Source organism: Ictidomys tridecemlineatus, chromosome 2 (genome assembly GCF_052094955.1).
Source record: "Ictidomys tridecemlineatus isolate mIctTri1 chromosome 2, mIctTri1.hap1, whole genome shotgun sequence".
NCBI classification, from domain to species: Eukaryota; Metazoa; Chordata; class Mammalia; order Rodentia; family Sciuridae; genus Ictidomys; species Ictidomys tridecemlineatus.
This window is the reverse complement of record NC_135478.1, coordinates 9,455,057-9,474,825: the sequence shown is the minus strand read 5'-3', so window position 1 is coordinate 9,474,825 and position 19,769 is coordinate 9,455,057. Positions and strand designations below refer to the sequence as shown.

At 51.3% G+C, this 19,769-nt stretch overlaps 1 protein-coding gene across 2 annotated transcripts; it reads left to right on the top strand.

Moving 5' to 3' along the window:
- Window positions 1-767: 767 nt before the first annotated feature.
- On the top strand, window positions 768-18,094 carry Man2b1 (mannosidase alpha class 2B member 1). Of its 2 annotated transcripts, none has more exons than XM_021733890.3 (24): window positions 768-981; window positions 1,660-1,762; window positions 1,920-2,093; window positions 2,857-3,050; window positions 4,579-4,711; window positions 4,938-5,083; window positions 5,687-5,803; window positions 9,430-9,512; window positions 9,607-9,727; window positions 9,801-9,879; window positions 10,031-10,140; window positions 10,298-10,405; window positions 10,740-10,856; window positions 11,460-11,651; window positions 13,213-13,310; window positions 13,389-13,473; window positions 14,810-14,928; window positions 15,020-15,121; window positions 15,253-15,340; window positions 15,460-15,540; window positions 16,093-16,320; window positions 16,876-17,031; window positions 17,132-17,234; window positions 17,644-18,094. In XM_021733890.3, the coding sequence occupies exons 1-24, from the start codon at window positions 823-825 to the stop codon at window positions 17,757-17,759; spliced, it is 3,012 nt and encodes a 1,003-aa protein (XP_021589565.2). In that variant the 5' UTR covers window positions 768-822; the 3' UTR covers window positions 17,760-18,094. The 2 variants fall into 2 exon arrangements, with proteins under 2 accessions (XP_021589565.2, XP_005336243.2); XM_005336186.3 differs by having other exon boundaries at window positions 13,389-13,506.
- The last annotated feature ends 1,675 nt before the right edge of the window (window positions 18,095-19,769 follow it).

Genomic DNA, 19,769 nt, shown 5'->3' with positions numbered 1-19,769 from the left:
CTGTAACCTGTCTCTTATGTTCACAAAGCTGAGAAAAAGGCTTCAGCTCCTCTACTCAGGCCTCAGTGGAGCCCCAGTCTGGAGCCTTTTGGTAGTTCAAACCCTCCTTTCACAAACTTCACGACTTAAGTCAAGTGCCAGGTGACCCTTGTCCTCTGGCAACTCAGCTGATGGCCCTGCTGACCTGTGCAATCTGTGCTTTGGTTTTCTTAGACCAGGACTAGAGTAATGTCTGCAAACTGGATGGACTGATAGCAACTGGAAAGGGCATAAAAGACTCAGGGTCCTGTACCACCTGCAAGGCCCTCCCACCTTACTGGAGGATCTAGGGATCCATTCCAAAGGCTGGGTGCCTGTCATTCCCAACATTCCAAGGACGGGTTGTTTACCCAATGTCTCTAAACTACAGAACAAGACCTTCATCAACCCTTCTAGCCAAGCTAGGTGCCTACAGGACTCCAGTCCTGAAAGCAGCCCCTAGTATCCCACGCACACGTTCCACCCCCTAGGAAAACCTGGAGTCCGTGGGAAAACATGAGAACTCTGCTGCTGCGGGGACTCAGGCGTTCCAGATCCCCAAAGCGAGATGTTACAGGCGCCTCCGGCCAAAACAGCACCTAGAGGATGGGACACTACCTGCTCTTTCCCTTGATCTTGGCAATTCCAGATGTTCCTAGGGTTGCAAGCTCAATCCTGTGACAGGGAAGGCCCCGCCCTAGACGAGTCCCCGCCGATTGGCCAGGCCGGTTCCAGGGGCGGAGCGCTCTTCTTGTATTGGAGGCGTCCGGGAAGCCCCCAGGAGACCGCGGCGGTGGCGGAGCTATGGGTCGCCGCGCGCAGGCTTCGTGGGTCTGCGCTGGCGGCTGCCAGGACGCCGCCGAGCCCTGGATGAACTCCCGCGCCCTGCGTGCGCCGCTCCTGCCTGTCTTTCTCTTTTTGCTGCTGCTGGCGGCTCCGGGCGCTCGAGCCGCCGGATACGAGGTGAGTCGGGCTCTCAGCGGAAATGTACAGTAGCCAGAGAAGCCCGAGTACTGTCCCGAGATGTAGGTTACTTTGATCTGTAGGTGCCTAGTGAATAGCTGTTGATACAACACTGTGGCCCGAGAGGCTGTCTGAGAACGGGGCTGCATCGGACTGCACGCCCGCCCTCGCTCGCTCGCTCGGGTTGTGTGTGCACTTAACTGTGGAGGGGCAGCGAGCGGGTGGGAAGCAGCTGGCTGACAGTGAGACTCTGGAGTTAGCCTGTCTGGAGTTCCAGTCTGGACTGCCCACTTCCTGGCTGCCTCCCATTCTATGCTTCAGTGCCCTCGCCTGAAAACCAGGCGTGATATTTATTGCTCCACTTCCCACAGTGGCGCAAACATAGCTACTACTGTGAATATTTCCTCGGGGTGTGAATGAGGGCTGCCTTGTAGGGTTGTGCAAAGGGTGGGAGTTGGATCTGTGAGCAACTCTGTGTTCTACCCTGGAGGACCAGGCCTCCTGCATAGTCAGGATAAGGTAACAGCCTCTCTACCTCTCTGAGCCACTCTGAGATCAGGATTTATCTTGTGCTTCCCACATCCCCCTTCCCTACTTCCCAGCCTACCACTTAACCCCGGAGTTATTGACAGGCTCTGTGTGTGTGTGTGTGTGTGTGTGTTTGGGGTCCCTGCGCAGACATGCCCGAGAGTGAAGCCAAACAAGCTCAATGTACACTTGGTGGCCCACACACATGACGACGTGGGCTGGCTCAAGACCGTGGACCAGTATTTCTATGGCAGTAAGTAGAGATTGGGGTTTGGCCCCTGTGACTCCCATGGCTCCTTTAATTCCCTCTGATACCTGGACTTTGCGGTGGGACAATTCATAGCCTTGGCTCCTGTGTCAAGGAATGTCTCTCTGACTCTGCTGGCCCTCCTTGGCCTGTGTATCCACAGTCCACAATGAAATCCAGCACGCGGGTGTGCAGTACATCCTAGACTCGGTGATCTCCGCTCTCCAGGAGGATCCCAACCGTCGCTTCATCTATGTGGAAATTGCTTTCTTCTCTCGTTGGTGGCACCAACAGACAAATGCAACACAGGAAATCGTGAGGAATCTGGTGCGTCAGGGTAAGCCTACCCCAGGGAAGTGAAAAGAGGAAGCTTAGCCCAATTTGGTTTTGAAAACCTGGTGTCTGAGATTTTATCATGCTTGGTGCAAGCTGTGGGTCATGTGGTCTCACCAGCCTGGAATCCTTTAACTTGGAGAACTCTTTTTTTCTTTTGGTCGTACTGGGGCATTCTACTACTGAGCTACATCCCCAGCCCTTTTTTTAAATCTTAAGGTAGGGTCTCCTTGAGTTGCCCAGGCTGGTTTGCAACTTTTGACCCTCCTGCCTTAGCCTCTGGAGTAGCTGGGATCATGGGCTGCTACTATGCCAGCCTAATTGGAGAATTCCTGGGCATCCTGCAAGGCCCCACCTCCAGTGGCTCTGAAAAGCCTGCCATGTCAGGTGGGGGTAGTACACATCTGTAATCCCAGCCACTTGGGAGGCTGAGGCAGGAGGATGGCAAGTTGGAGGCCAACCTCAGATACTTAGTGAGATCCTGTCTTAAAATTAAAAATAAAAAGGGCTAGGCATGTGGCTCAGTGGTAAAGTACCCCTGAGTTCAATCTCCAGTACCCTCCAAAAATTTTTTTAAAGGGGGGCTAGGGCTGGGTGGGGGAGGGAAGATTGGCATGCAAGGGCCCTCTTTACCAAATCTGGCTCACTGGCCAGGAAGTGGGCCTTCTTTTCCTTTGAGGCTGGAGTGTGCAGGCAGGTCTTCCAATTCTAGGATCACCCACCCAGCCCTACAACTAACAGCTCCAGTCTTGACTCTCTTTGCACAGGGCGCCTGGAGTTTGTCAACGGTGGCTGGGTGATGAACGATGAGGCCACCACATACTACGGGGCCATCGTGGACCAGATGACACTTGGGCTGCGCTTTCTAAAAGATACTTTCGGCAATGACGGGCGTCCCCATGTGGCCTGGCACATCGACCCCTTTGGCCACTCTCGGGAACAGGCCTCCTTGTTCGCCCAGGTGCTGTACAGACCTCTCTTGGACCCCTCCCCACAGGCATCGTGGAAGTGACTGAAGCCCCACTCTTTCCTTGTGATCTCAAGTGAAGCAGACCTTGCCTGCTGGGACCTCCCTTACTCCCGCCCCTTGGGTGAACTTGATACTTTTTTTTTTTTCTCTTTTTGGTGCTGGGGATTGAACCCAGGACCTCACACATGCTGGACAAGTGCTCTACCACTGAGTTATAGCCCTAAGTCCATCCTGGGTGAACTGGAATCTGGTGTCCCTTTACAGTTCTGGCCTTGCTTTAAGTTCAGTTTCATTACCTGTGTGCTGACCATCCATCCTCAGGCTGCAGGAAGAGGAAGGCCTCTTTTGGCTTTGACAGAGCTGGGGAGGGGGAAGTGAATCTAGCTTAGACCTGTCCCCTCCATTCTGCCTGTGGGTTTTTTTTTTTTTTTTTTTTTTTTTTTTTTTTTTTTTAGAAAAAGGAAAAACAGAGCTGGGGATGTGGCTCAAGTTGTAGTGCACTCGCCTACCATGCGTGAAGCACTGGGTTCGATTCTCAGCACCACATAAAAACAAAATAAAGATATTGTGTCCACCTACAACTAAAAAATATTTGAAAAAAAAATAAAAAGGAAAAGTTTTACTGCAATATATTGTATTTTATATAGTTGTAGGTGGACACAATACCTTTTTAAAATAATTTTTAAAAAATATTTCTTTAGTTTTAGGTGGACACATTGATGTGGTGCTAGGCAAGCACTCTACCACTGAGCCACAACCCCAGCCTCAAAATACCTTTATTTTATTTATTTTTTTTATGTGGTGCCAGGGATCAGACTCAGTGCCTCACACATGCTAGGCAAGCGCTCTACCACTGAGCCCCAGCCCTGTTTTATTGCTTCGATAACAAAGGAGAAACACTGAGGACTCCTATCCCAGAGGCTGTGATTCCACCCAACAGCAGGAACTAGGGGCTTTTTTTTTTTTTGCGGGGGTGGGGGGGCACTGGGGATTGAACTCAGGGGCACTCAACCATTGAGCCACACCCCCAGCCCTATTTTGAATTTTATTTAGAGACAGGGTCTCACTGAGTTGCTTAGCGCCTTGCCATTGTTGAGGCTGGCTTTGAACTGGCAATCCTCCTTTCTCAGCCTCCCAAACTACTGGGATTACAGGCATGTGCCACTGCACCCAGTGGACTGGGGGTCTTAAAGAGGTGATTCAAAGGCTGCATTTCTGTCTTTTCTGGTGGAACTGTAATTCACTTGTTAATTTGGGAGCTAGTCATTTCTGAGATCTTCTGGTACCATCCCAAGGTCTGGATGGCTTCCTTCCTATAGTGGGTGTGTGCTCAGGTGGGGAAGCCTGTGGTGTATTCTGACCCTTCCCAAGCTTGGAGATCCCAAACCGGAGGCCTCCTTAGTTCCTGTTCCTCTTCCTTTGTACTTATGTCTTGACTAGTCCTTCCCCAGCCGAGCAGCGCTTGTGGGTGAGAGGCTCTGCCTGCTTATTCACACCGTCTCCTCTGCTCCACCTCCAGATGGGCTTCGATGGCTTCTTCTTGGGGCGCATTGATTATGAAGATAAACAGATCCGGGTTGAAAGACGGGAGATGGAGCAGATGTGGAGGGGCAGCACCAGCCTGAAGCCTCCCACCGCTGACCTCTTCACTGGTGAGGAGGGGAAGTCGGGGCAGGGCCCTGCTCAGAAGGGCCCTGGGCCTGATTCAGTGATGTACAGTCTTAAAATCCCTAACCATTTGGAAACAAGCTGTCTCTATTTTCCTTTTGCAATGGGCCTTGCAAATCCTGAAGCCCATTCTGGGTGGCACATGGCAGGCTTGGACCCCAGGGCAGTTCTGGGGCACTGGGCACCCTCTGAGCCTGGTGTGGCCTACAGGTGTACTCCCCAACAATTACAACCCACCGGAAAAACTATGCTGGGATATGTTGTGTACCGACAGTCCTGTGGTAGAGGATCCCCGCAGCCCTGAATACAATGCCAAGAGCCTGGTCGATTACTTCCTGAAGCTGGCCACTAGCCAGGTAATCCAGAGGTCCCGAACCTGCATGACCAGCATGTACCATGCATGAGCCTTTCCCCTGGCTCGGGGGGATACCCATGGGTAAAAGGAGAAGATGCACTGAATGTTATTATTCGATTCACCATCACCACGTCCTTCCTCTTAGAGTTATGTTCACCCTTCATTAGAAGCACGCAAGAGATAGCATCACAGTGCTGTGGGCCCTCATCTGTGTAGTAGGCCCAAGAGAACTGTTAGACAATCAGTGTCTCTTTATATCTATCCCTATGCTCCATGTACCACTTTTTTTTTTTTTTTGCGGGGGGGGGGGGTACCAGGGATTGAGCCCAGTGGTGCTTTACCATTGAGCCACATCCCCAGCCCTTTTCTCTATTTTATTTAGAGAAAGTGTCTCGCTGAGTTGCATAGGGCCTTGCTAAGTTGGTGAGGCTGGCTTTGAACTAGCAATCCTCCTGCCTCAGCCTCCTAAACTGCTAGGATTACAGGAGTGCGCCACCCTGCCCAGCTATACCACGTATATTCTTGGCTGCATATATACCAAGGCATGGCTAGCCACAGGGGTTTCTAGGACATCCTGGCCTGAGGACTCCCCTCTTTCCTGCAGGGCCAGCAGTACCGCACCAACCACACCATTATGACCATGGGCTCAGACTTCCAGTATGAGAACGCCAACCTGTGGTTCAAGAACCTTGACAAGCTCATCCGGCTGGTCAATGCTCAGGTCAGTGTGGCCACCCTGTGGCAGCTGTGGACAGGCATGTATTAATCTGCTATCACTATAACAAGTGCCTGAAATAATCCAATTATAAGAAGAAAAGGATTAGCCAGGCATGGTGGGATACACCTGTAATCCAAGTTACTCTGGAGGCTGGGTCAGAAGGATCACAAATTCAAGGTCAGTCTGGTAACTTAGTGAGACCCTATCTCAAAATGAAATAAAAAAGGGCTGGGGCTGGGGATATGCTTGTCTAGTGTGTATGAGGCCCTGGGCTCAGTCCCTAGGAAAGAGGGAGAAGGGCTATTTTGCTATAATTTTGGAGGTTGCAGTCCATACTCAGTTGGCTCGGTTGCTTTTGGGCCTGTGGTCAGGCAGCACATCATGCAGGAGCAAGTGACAGAGTGAAGCTACTCACCTTATGGCCAGGGAGCGAGACAGAGTAAGAGGAAGGAGCTAGGGTCCCACTGATCCCTTCGAGGGCATACCCCAGTGCCCTCAAGACCTCCCATGGGTTCCACCTCTTCAAGTTTTCATCATCTCCCGGAGCACCGCGCTGGAAACCAGGCCCTGAACACATGCGCTTGGGGGACATTGCAGATCCAAACCGTAGCCGCGTGCGTGTTCGTATCCCTTTGGCTTAGTTCATGTTTATAGAGTGTTCTTATTTTTCAGTTGCTACTGAAAGAAATTACCACAAGCTGAGCTGCTGCAAACATACATGGTCTTGCAGTTCTGGGGCCAGAGTCTGGCAGCAGCCCCAAGAATCGAGGTCTTGGCAGAGTTTAGGAGAAAGGTGTTGCTCCTTCTAGAGGCTTCCTCCATTCCTTGCTCATGCTGCTGCCTCCTCCTCCAAAGACACAGGGCTTGCCTCCGCTCTGCTCCACACCGCGTCTCTCTCACTGTCGCCTCTTCTGCATCCCTCTTCCAGGTTCCCTCCTTCCCTCCTTTTTTTTCAACCAGGGATTGAACCCAGGGGTACGCAACCACTGAGCCACATCCCCAGAACACACCTGCCCCCACTTTTTTTTTTTTTTTTTTTAATTTTAGACACAGGGTCTCACTGAGGGCCTTGCTAAGTTAGTGAGGCTGACTTTGAACTCCCAATCCTCCTGCCTCAGCCTCCTGAACTGCTGGGGTGCCACCAAGCCTGGCTTCCATCTTCCTTTAAAAAACTATATTTATATATAATTTATAAATACATATTTACATATTTTTATTATATTTATTTTTATGTATTTATTATATTTTTATTTAGACACTGTAGATGGACAGAATGCCTTTATTTATTTTTATGTGGTCCTGAGGATTGAACCCAGTGCCTCACACGTGCTAAGCAAGAGCTCTACCACTAAGCTATCCCTTTCCTCTTCCAGTCTTAAAGATCCTTGTGATTATGTTGGGCCTCCCAGCTAATCCAGGATAATCTATGTTAAGGTCATCTGGTTAACACCCTTAATTCCATCAGTAACCCTTATTCCCCTTTGCTAAATCACCCATGATAGTCACAGGTTCTAGGAGCAGGATGTAGACATCTTTGGGTTGTCATTATTCTGGCCAACACAGATATATTGATGTGTCCCTCTAAGTGGCCAGTGCTGTGTGCACAAGCAATCATTCTTTCCCATCAGCAGATAAATTTGTCTCCTTTCTTCTGAGAAGCCCCCTTCCCATCAATCCTGTTCTCACCACTTGGGTAGTCACTGAATTGTTATCTCCTAGTCACCCCTGCACTCTTGTTTCACCAAAACAGCTCTCAGGAACCATTGAGGGTCTTCCAGAAGACATATATCAGCCCTCCCCATGCTCCTGGTTCCCACAGAGCCTACACTACCTTGACTACTTCCTCCGGCAAATACCATGTCCCTGGGCAGCCATGAGGTCATGCTCTTTTACCTCTGACTGCTCCTCTGCTGACTTCACTTTACAAACTCTGGATATGAAGTTCCTGGGTTCAAACCTGGCTTTGCCATTTGCTGTTCTGTAACTTTGAGAAATATACTTAAATAATCAGTACCCTTGTTTTCTCATTATGTCCTATGAAATGGACCTAGGTGGCCCCCACTTCATCAGGGTGCTAACGAGAGTTTAATGAATTCATTTGCACTAATCAGTGTATCAGTGCCTGGCACACAAAGCATCTTAGTGGATGCTGATGATTCAGAGTGCTGGAGATGGGACCAGGGCTTCCGGCAGGCTAGGCAAGCTCTACTATTGAGCTACACTGCATCCCTAGCTGTTTATTATTATCTTTCTAACTGAAAACCTTCTGTTCCTCTTTTAAGCACAGCTGAAATATCCAAAAAGCCCTTGCCACACTTCAGTTACAGCCTTTCCTCTTTGTGCTTAAAGCAGCTCCCATTAACACCTGTGATGCCACATCCAGGTGGATCATAGCCAAGTAGCCATCTCCATTCAACATCTCTCTTTTACTTGCTGTGAATTCCATAATGGTGGAGTCTGGCTTCTCTGATTTTAGATTGAGCCTGCAGATCTGAGCATATTGAAGAACTGGGTGGTTATCTGCTGAGTGAAAAATAGTATATGTGCCAGGTGCAGTGGCACACACCTGTAATCCCAGCTGCTTTGCAGGCTGAAGCAAGAGGATGGCAAATTCAAAGCCAGCCTCAGCAACTTAGTGAGACCCTAAACGATTTAGCAAGAACCTATCTCAAAAAATAAAAAGTGCTGGGAATGTGGCTCAGTCATTAACACCCCTGGGTTTCATTCATGGGACAAAAAAACAAACAAACAAAACAAAAAACAGTATGCATAGGTGTGTCTACATTCTACATGTAAGCACATGCAGTTCATGGTTCCATGTCCATAGGTTTAACTACTTTAATATTTGGGGAAAAACTTGCATCTGTACTGAACATGTACATTTTCTTGTCAGTTCCCCCAAACAATACAATATAACAACTATACACAACAGAGCATTTACATTGTATCATGCATTACAAATCATCTAGAGAGGATTTAAAGTATAGGTGAGGATGTACATAGTTTATATGCAAGTACTATACAATTTTATATAAAGGTCTTTAGCATCCAAGGAATTGGTATCCAGGGGGAGGGTCCTCGAACCAGTTCCACCAGTTTCTGGAGGAAACCATGAGAGGCCTATATGTCTATGTGTGCACGATTAAACAGTGCATTTCCATGTAAGTCCCTTCATTCACTCAAATGCTGACTGAGCACCTACAGTGAATACTGGGAACACAGCATGAGCAGAGTAACCATCCTTTTCCTCAACTGGCAGAGGTGGCATGGCACACCTGTTGCCCCAGCTGCTTGGGAAGCTGAGGTGGGGAAGTTTATTAAGATTTCAGGTTTATTCTTGTCAACATTCCTGAAACTCAGGAAAGGTTAATATCAGGCCTCAACCCAACTTTCTTTTTTCTCGTGGAGCTGAGGATTGAACCTAGGACCTTGTGCAAGTGAAGCAAGCACTCTACTAACTGAGCTATATCCCCAGCCCCTCAACCCAAATTTGTTTTCGTACTTGACCATTGGTTTGAACGCACAACGTGTATTCAGAGGACAAAATCTACTGGATGCATGAATGTGCACACCTTGGGCCCCCTGGAAGATGCGGACTTCCAAGGGCTCACACACGCCTTCCCCAGCAGCAGGCAAACGGGAGCGGGATCCATGTTCTCTACTCCACCCCGGCTTGTTACCTCTGGGAGCTGCACAAGGCCAACCTCACCTGGTATTGAGTGGGACTGGGGAGCTTGCGGGGCGAGGCCGGGTTGTTGGCATGTTCCGCGGGTTTTGACGCTGACTCCATTGCTCTTCCGCCCCAGGTCGGTGAAAAAGGACGACTTCTTCCCTTACGCTGACGGCCCGCACATGTTCTGGACTGGCTTTTATACCAGCAGGCCGGCCCTCAAACGCTTCGAGCGCCTCAGTTACAAATTCCTGCAGGTGAAGGGGTGCTGGGCTCCATGGGGCAAAACTCAGGGAGGCCCAGGGCCCCAACACACCCCTTTCTCCCCAGGTGTGCAACCAGCTGGAGGCGCTGGCGGGTCCTGCGGCCAGCCAAGGACCCTATGGCTCAGGAAACTGTGCGCCTCTGAGTAGGTGTCGGGTCGACGAGGGGAGGGGCTCCCACCACCTCAGAAGCCACCTCAGGCTACCTCTAAACCTGCCCTGACCCGCCCTTTCGCTTCCCCTTGGGGAAGGGGCCGGATTCCGCGGAGACCCCACCCATTTACCGTCTATACGCAGATGAGGCGATGGCGGTGCTCCAGCACCACGACGCAGTCACCGGCACCGCTAGGCAACTCGTGGCGGAGGATTATGCGCGGCAGCTGTCCGAAGGCTGGGGTCCCAGCGAGGTGCGTGGGGCGGGGCCTTGGAGAATGGGTGGAGCCGAGAGGAGTTCATTGGTCAGATCTTGAAGAGGCGGGGCCTCGGCGCGAGGGGCGGAGACGGGCAGGGGAGATCCCGGTGAGGCGGGTCCGGAGACGACCGAGTCTTTGCGCCCTTCCTTAGGTTCTCCTGAGCAACGCGTTGGCGCGGCTCAGCGGCTCCAAGAAGACCTTCACGTTCTGCCGCGACCTCAACATCAGCATCTGCCCGCTCAGCCAGAAGTCAGCGAGTGTGAGCCCCGGCAGGAGGGGCAGGGCTGGGAAGCGGTCCCGTGGGTGGGACCCTAGCACGTGAAATCCAACAGATGGGCGAAGAAAAGGCGGGTGTTGGGCAGAGGCGCTCCTTAAGGTGTGGTTGCGTAGTCTTTGTTGTTGTTGTTGTTTTTGTCTGTTGGAGGACCGTCCTTGGGTGAGATTGCTTGGTGTCCAGTGAAGCGAGGACAGGACAGGGACTATGGCACCGCAAGGGGGTGAAAGACCATGAAAGACCATGCATGGCCTCGCTGGTAGATGAATTTGGAGAAAGCCTGCTGTGATCCATTTCCTCTCTGACTCTTTCCCCCTAGTTCCAGGTCATCCTTTATAACCCCCTGGGGCGGAAGGTGGATCATATGGTGCGGCTGCCAGTCAGCAAGAGCAGTTTCCACGTGAAGGATCCCAGTGGCCAGACTGTGCCCAATAGTGTGAGCTCATTTAATGGGTGTTAACCCCTCGGTCCTTGCTGTCTTCTCATGGACACTCCCCATGAGCCTCTCTTCCTCTTCTGCATATCTTCCCCCTCTGTCCCTTAATATTGTCCCCCACCCCTTGGAAACAACTCCCTCCCATAAGGGCTTCCCCTTTCTAGTATCCACCCAGGAAATTTTCTTCCTGTTCACAGATAGCCCTTTTATCCCAGAAGCTCTCTCCCTTGAGCCTATTTCTCACCTAGACTCTCCTCCCCGCCTTCAGGATCTCTTCCCCTATTTCCTCCCTCATTTCTCCAAGACCCCCACAGTCTTCACCCTCCTAGTGGATTCTTTTTTCCTCCTTGGGAATCTTGGCAATGCCCCCTACCTCCATGCTGGGGATGGACCCCAAGATGGCATGCATGTTAAGCACAGCTCTAACACTGAGCCATACCCCAACCTCTGCAACTTTTTGGGGGGAATATGACACCCTATTCTCCCAACACCTAGATTTCTTCTCCCCATCCCAGAACTATTTCCTTTCCTTGCATTTGATGCCTCCCCTAAGATTGGCTCTCTAGGTGTATTTACACTCAGTCTCCCTCCTCCCTTACCCAGGTGGTGGTGGTTCCCAGTGCTGAGCCTCAGGAGCACTACCCAGAGCTAGTTTTCTCTGCATCAGTGCCTGCCTTGGGCTTCAGCATCTACTCAGTAACCAAGATTTCTCACCGGAAGCCCTCGATCCCTCTTCCAAATTCTATTTCCCGGAAGTTCAGGTCCCGGTTCCGTGTCTTAGCAATTGAAAATGAGGTGAGACCCTGTTTGAATTCCTTTCACTGCCCCTGTGACAAATTGAAATGTCATGGTGAACTGCTGGGTGAGCGTCCTTTATTTAGCATCACCACTCCTGGTTGTGTCCTTGAGCGAGTAACGTCCATTGGCGCCTCAATGTCCTCTTGTGGAGCTATTGTGAGGATCCAGTGGGATTGTGGGTGGTACTTGTTAGGTATATCACAACTGATGGTCGATGGGGGCTTGCAATTTTAGAGGAGGGGTGGCAAAGAAGGTGACATTTAAATTGAGACCTAGGCTGGAGTTGTAGCTTGGGGTAGAATTCTTGCCTAGCATGCACTGTACTCTGGCTTCAGTCCCCAGCACTGAAAATAAGTAAACACCTGAGGAAGGGAGTCATGTGGCTATCTGGGGGAAGAGGAATTCAGGCAGGCAGAAGAACATAGCAGACACAAAGCCCTCAGATTGTAAATAGAGAGGAAGAATTTGGCTCTTACTCTGAAGGGGCCATGGGCAGGACAAGGCTGCCTTAAGACTGTCATGAGGGGCTGGGGAGCTAGCTCAGTTGGTAGAGTGCTTGCCTCGCATGCACAAGGTCTTGGGTTCAATCCCCAATACCACACACATACACACACACACACACACACACACACTGTCATGAGTGGCCAGTCAGGAGTGCAAATGCCTGTAATCCTACTTGCTCAAAAGGCTGAGGCAAGAGGATCAAAAGTTCAAGTCCAGGCTGAGCAATTTAGCAAAAACCTATCTCAAAACAAAAAAAATGACTTGGGGCTGGGCGTGGCACATGTCTGTAATCCTAGCAGCTCAGGAGATGAGACAGGAGGGTCACAAGTTCAAAACCAGCTTCAGCAATTTGGCAAGGCCCTAAGCAATTTAGTGAGACCCTTTCTCCAAATAAAGGGTGGGATGTGGCTCAGTAGTTAAGCACCCCTGGGTTCAATCCCTGGTACCAAATAAATAAATGACTTGGGATGTGGCTCAGTGGTACAGTAGTTGCCTAGCAGGTGCAAAAGCCTAGGTACAATCATCAGTACTTGGGGGAAAAAAACCTATTTTATGATGATGTTGCTATAAAAGATAAATACACTCTAGGCAAGTCTCATTACGATACGTTTATTATTATTCTATCCATGTTTTCTTCAGCTCCTAAAAGAAGTGGAAACATTTCTGTGGGCCCCTAAGTGTCTCATGGGTCCTGGCATGGTGGCTCTGTGTTAGATATACACATGGGCCCTTGTCTGGAGCAGATGAGGGCTATTGTTAGGTTTAGGGTTCCACAGGTACCTCTAGCTATGCAAGCACGAACAGATTATGGGAATGAACATAGAAGAAAGGGGACCTCTAGAGGCCAGCTGCACTAGTCCTGAGAGGCCTCAGAGTGGGGAACGGCTTGATTGAGAGCAAGATTGATGGGAAGAGCTAGTAGGGTTTGCCAAGAGGGTCAGGTGCAAAGTGGGTGGAAGTCAAGATGACTCCAGGTTTTGTCCTGAGCCCTGGGAAAGATGGAGCTGCCATTGTTGAAGTGATGGTCACCCTCTGTCCACCCTTTACTGCCTAGTACATTCGGGCCACATTCAACCCTGACACAGGGTTCTTGACAGAGATCAGGAACAAGGACAAGAATCTCCTGTTACCTGTGAACCAATCCTTCTTCTGGTGAGAGAGGATCATCAGGGCTGAGTGGGGGTGTAGAGCAGAGGCCCTTTATGTGACTCTCACTTGCTTTGGTCCCAGGTATGGTGCCAGTTCAGGTGATCTGGAAAGCTGGCAGACCTCTGGGGCCTACATCTTCAGACCTGAAGGACGGAAACCATATCCTGTGAGCCACTATGCTCAGATCCGCCTGGTGAAGGTCATGAATAAGGAGTGGGAAGCTGGGGATTGGGGTGGGGGGGTGTGGAACCTGAGAGGGTGATGTGCCAAGTGTAGGATGAGGGTGGGGGGAGGATTTGCATCTCCTTTAGATGGGGGCTAAGACCTGAGGGTGCTTCTGTAGGGCTGATATTTATGGCTGCTTCTACAATTCTCTCCCCAAACGTTCACATCTACCATGGGAGGCAGGATTATACTTAGCTTTGGAAACTGGAGGTGAATAGGGAGAGTTAAGAGCAGGTGCAAGAGTCACCAAGGTCTGTAGTATAAGTTTATATCTTGGGGCTGGGGATGTAGCTCAGTGGTAGAGTGCTTGCTTTGCATGTACAGGGACCTAGGTCCGATCCCCAGCACCACAAAATAAAAATGTTTATATCTGGAGTGGGTATTTGAGAATCCACACTTGTGCTGGGCACGGTGCTGCACACCTGTAATCCCAGGGACTTGGGAGGCTGAGACAGGAAGATCAAAAGTTCAAAGCGAGGCCCTAAGCAATTTAGAAAGACCCTGTCTCAAAGTTAAAAAGAGAATTCACGTTATATAGTGCTCTCACTTAGGGTGGACATCTGAGGTTGTGTCTGGCTGAGAACAGTGGTTTCCTAGGACATTTCACTGATGTTTTCTCTTAGGGAAAGATAATGGCAAGGTTCATATTTTACATGAATTCCCCTTGAGGTTAACATTGGCATTCCTGGGTCATGAATTGGGACACAAGTTGGACTGTTCCAACAGAGTTACTCCAATTAACTGTATCTACAAGATAGTTCTTTCTTTCTAACAGAAAGTTTGGCTGGGCCATCTAGGGAAGAGGGTACGGTTCCAGAGTCACCTGCCTGTCTTGTTGCTCTAACATTCTTAGTGTTCAGCTTCCACCTCAGATCGAAGATGGCTGCTCAAGATCTAGCCATAGCATCTGCATTTGAGCCAGTGGGAAAGAGAAAGGGGCAAGGAGCATTGTTCATACAGCTTTGATCATTTTCCATGGGGCAGACCATGATCATGTAGCTACAGACAGTCTCACAGAAGACTCAACAGTCTGTATTTCAGACAGCCACATGCCAAATTAGAATCCTGTTCTAAAGAGGAAAGACAGGGTAATGGTAGGCAACAAGCATGTATGCCACACTCCAGAATTAGGTGGCAGTGACTGAGGGAAAGTGTGGGTGTTACACCTAGACAGGAGAGAGGTGTGTGGGAATCCCAGCCCCAGGCAGCCAGATGTTTGAGGGCTCACCTCTGCCTGGTATGGGCTGACGTCTGTCCTGCGCACCGTGTGCCTACAGACACCTTTGGTGCAGGAGCTACACCAGAATTTTTCAGCCTGGTGTTCCCAGGTGGTTCGCCTGTACCAGGGACAGCGTCACCTGGAGCTGGAGTGGACAGTGGGGCCGATACCTGTGGGGTAAGTGGCACAGGCTGGCATCCTGGTGGGGGAGCAAGAGCAAAGTGGAATTTAGGCAAGGCCCCCAACCTTGCCATCCCTTTGGGCACAGTGAAGGCTGGGGAAAGGAGGTCATCAGTCGCTTTGACACACCGCTGAAGACAAATGGGCTCTTCTACACAGACAGCAATGGCCGGGAGATACTGCAGAGAAAGTAAGGGGGCTGAGGTGTGTGGGGGCCCACTGGCAGTGGGGGTCATTTGCCTGTGGGAGGGAGGGGATGAACGGGGAGTGAGGAGCAGGGGAGCCAGACTCCAAGCTTGACCAAGTCACATCCCACCCCAGGCGGGATTATCGGCCCACCTGGGAACTGGACCTGTGGGAGCCTGTGGCCGGAAACTACTATCCTGTCAACACTCGGATTTACATCAAGGTACCCCTCCCCACCCTGCAGCGTGGGAATGACCCCTCATTCCCAGTGTCTCCCATATACCTGGGGGCGGGGGAGGGGGCTGGTACAGCACGACCCCTCATTCTCACCCTCCCCCCCAGGATAGGAATATGCAGCTGACAGTGCTCACTGACCGCTCCCAGGGGGGCAGCAGCTTGGGAAATGGCTCGCTGGAGCTCATGGTGAGTTGGGTCCCAGCCCCATCCAAGCCAGGCTCCTCCCTGGACCACGATGGCCTTTTCTGTCCCAGGTCTCTGCTGTGTCCTCCACTAAGCTGAGAACTCTATTTCTTTTTTAATTTTTTTTTTTAGTTGTAGTTGGACACAATACCTTTATTTTTTATGTATTTTTATGTGGTGCTGAGGATCCAACCCAGCGCCTCGAACGTGCTGGGCCAGCGGTCTACCGCTCAGCCCCAGCCCCAGCCCTGAGAACTCTATTTCTGTGTGCGACTTTACCTCCAGTCCCTAAGGAGCCCTCCCCCACACCCAACACCCCCCACCAACCCCATCCCCACCCCACCCTCCACCCTCCCCTGCCCCACCAGACAGACCCTGACCTGCCCTATTTAGGCCTCCCTATCATTCTGGTCCCCTTACCAGACCCTGACCATCGTTACCCATTTCTCCCCCCTCCTTTTTTTTTTTGTCTTGAAATTCCTGAGCCCTTTACCCCATTTCTGGCCCAGAGATGCCTGGTAGACCGCACCCTTTCCTGGCCACTCTCCCCGCCAGGTGCACCGAAGGCTGGTGAAAGATGACGGTCGTGGGTTACAGGAGCCACTGAAAGAGAACGGGTCTGGACTGGTGGCACGAGGGCGCCACCTCGTGCTGCTGGACAGGGTGGGTGAGGCGGCCGCTGGGCACCGGCTGCTGGCGGAGAAAGAGGTCCTAGCTCCGCAGGTGGTGTTAGCCCCAGATGGCGGAGCCCTCTACCACCCCCAGGCCACCCCACGCATGCAGGTGAGGGGCGGCACGCAGGTGAGGGGCGGCGGGAAGGGCAGAAAGGACAGGAATACAACCAGTGGGGAGTGGAGTAGGGTACAGGTTTTCCTGGGCAAAGCCTGGTCCCCATTAGCCCTGGGGAGGCTCAGTCCCTGCCGCCCCGCCCCCATCCCAGTGCCAGCCCAGTACCCAGCCAACCCTACCCGGGAGAGAACTACCTCACGCCCCTTCACTGCCTCCTCACCTTGATCCTACGTGGACTCCCTTAAGCCCCGCCTTCCCGCCTGCTCACCTCCCCAGCCTCTGTCCCTCTAAGCCAGTCTCCATGGCTTGCGCAGCTCCCCAACGATGTCCAGCCTTGGCCTTGATCACTTCTGCCTCTTCTGGGCTTGGATCTGCGTGGCCACCCCCCTGCCCGAAAACCTGGGCCCACCCCATTCCCTCTTTGGCTCAGCTCTTAGCCTTCACAAACCTGCAGTTTCCTTTTAGTTGAGCCCCTCCCCTCTGGTTAAGCCCCGCCCCTCTCGGTCCGAGACCCTTCCCTCCCAGACTCAGCCCGCCCCGCTATCGCAGTTCTCAGGACTGCGCCGAGAGCTGCCGCCCTCAGTGCACCTGCTCACGCTGGCCCGCTGGGGCCTCAACAAGCTGCTGCTGCGCTTTGAACATCAGTTCACAGTGTGGGAGGATTCAGGCCGCAACCTGAGCGCCCCTGTCACCTTGGACTTGCGGGTAAGGAGGGCAGAGGTGGGAAGGAGAGAGGAAAGCGAGACAGGCAGAGGCAGAACTCGGCTTTGCCCAGCATTCAGCATGTCCTACCCACTCCCCGCAGGATCTGTTCTCCAGCTTCACCATTACCCACGTGCAAGAGACCACGCTGGCAGCCAACCAGCCCCGTGCCAGTGCCTCGAGGCTCCAGTGGACAGTAAAGGATGGTGAGGACCTGCTTTGGGTCCTGCCTGGGGTCAGCAGCTGGGGTGGTGCGTGAGATGTGGGAATGTTGGCCAGGACCTACTACGGAGCCTGAGGGCCTGGGACAGCACTAGAGGCAGGCTAGGTCTTAAGGGTCACAAGTGGGTCCCACAAACTAGCAATGCGACTTGAACCTTGGAGGTGTTTAGTCACGAGAACAAGATGAGAGTCTCCATCAGTGTCTAGGTCTGGAAGGGTCAGCTTAAGGATTCGAGGACCTGAGGCTGGCATTCCAGCAGGGGAAAATGGTTCAAGGGTCAGGGCATGGAGTCTTGGGGACAGACTTGGGGGTGGCTATGCCCAGGGGAGGGGATACAGGGTGAGACAGAGGACATCTGGGCCCCTTACAACTCCTTCCCCGCTCCTCCACAGGTCCCACTCCCCACCCTGCACCATTCACACTGGACCCATCCTCCATCACCCTACAGCCCATGGAGATCCGCACCTTTGTGGCCTTAGTCCAATGGAAGGGCGGCTGGACCCTCTAGGAGGGCCCCTTCAGTACCTGAACCCCAGCTCTGGGGGAGAGGGCAGACTCCCTTCTCAATCTGCTGCTGCTGCCTACAACTGCCATTAAAATGCCACCACTGCCTGGTACAGTGGTGCACGCCTGTAATCCCAGTAGCTCAGGAGTCTGAGTCAGGAGGATGGCAAGTTCAAATCTAGCCTCAGCAACTTGGCAAGGCCCTAAGCAACTTAGTGACACCCTGTTTTAAAATAAAAAGTTTTTTTTAAAAAAAAAAATGGGCAAGGGATGTGGCTCAGTGATTAAGCACCCCTGGGTTCAATCTGATACAACCTAATAAATTAAAATATGCCGTTATTAAGATTTTTTTTATGTATTTATTAGACATCTGTATAATTTTTAATGGACTATATGCTCATATATTCTGTCCATTTTTAAAATGGGTTATTAGTTTTCTGAGTTATAATAACAGCTCTTTATTATTCTACAAACAAGTCCTTTGTCAGACATGGAACTTACGAATATGTTTTCCCAAACTGTAACTTGCTTTTTCACTTGGTTAGCATTATCTTTTATTGTTGGTGGGGTTCTTTGGGTTTTTGCCATTGCTAAGATTTAAGAGGGTGGTCTTATGTTTGTGTTGCTTTATTTGGGGGAAGGGGCAGAGAATGCATGACCCAGAATGATGAGCAAATCCTAGCTCAGCCCTGAACTGAAGTGGAGGTCATTTACCTGTCTGACTCCCCATACTGTACTCTACTGTTCTCACCCCCCCATTGCTCCCTCCCTCACCTCCTGCACTGATCCTTTTTGCACTGAAGTGCTGGCCCAGCTGTCTCAAGAAGCCACTGAGGGCAGGCCTCTGCTGGACATGGGCTCAGAGAAGCAGATACACTTCTCCAGACTGGTCTCGGGGGAGCTGGATCTTCAGAGCAAGGAATCTGGGAGGACATAGAACAGGTGATGGAACTAGAGGCTAGTCCTAAGTTAAGGCCCTGACACGTAGCTGGGTGCAGACAGGCAAATATTCTGGTGCTCTCGAGAGTTCAGGTTCTGAAACACAAGAAGATGCCCGGATTAAGTCTCTCCCTCCCCAGCTGAAACAAAGTGACTTGCCCTCCAGAGCTATCTACAGGTCATGTGAAGACCTGTGTTTGGATATCCTCTCAGACACCCTCCTGGGGCCCCAGAGAGGAGGGAGGAGGATGAGATTCCTGTGTGAAATTCCTAGTTGCTGGAAGTAATCTCCCTCTAGAAGGACCACTGGGCCATGGTCCTGCATAGAGACCAGTCTTTGCAAGCACCGGCTGCAAATGTTCCTTAGTTCTCCTCCAATGACAGGGACTGGCCCAGGGTGGACACAGAAGCAGGGGAGGGAAGGACCATTTTGGCTTTGTCAAGTTCCCAATACCCCTCCACTGGGCCTGTTTGGCAGAGGCCAGCTCAAGATGTGAGGGTGGGTTGCATTCTGCCATGGCTACAGAGGGGCTCGGGTCACTTTTTTCTAATTTTCTCTTCAGGAAAGGCCAGGTCAGGTCAGCTAGTGCAGTCCAAGGAGGATCCCTCTACTCACCTCCCATGTCAGGTCTGGTACTGAAGGTAGACCCCCAAACAATTTTTTCTTTTTCCCTTTTATGATATTGGGGATTGAATCCAGGGCCTCACACATGCTAGGCAAGCACCTTACTACTGAGCCCTGCACCCCCAACCCCTTTTACGGTTTTTTTTTAGAACATTTTTTAGGGGCTGGGGATGTGGCTCAAGCAGTAGCACGCTCGCCTGGCATGCGTGCGGCCCGGAAAACTAAAAAAAATAAATATTAAAAAAATTTTCTCTCACACTTTTTTTTTTTTTAAAAAAAGAACACTTTTTAGTTGTAGATGGACATAACATCTATTTTTTGTTGCTGTGGTTAAATATGGTGCTAAAGATCGAACCCAATGCCTCACAAGTGCTAGGCAAGTGCTCAACCACTGAGCCCCAGCCCCAGCCCCACATTTTATTTTGAGACAGCGTCTCACCAAGTTATCCA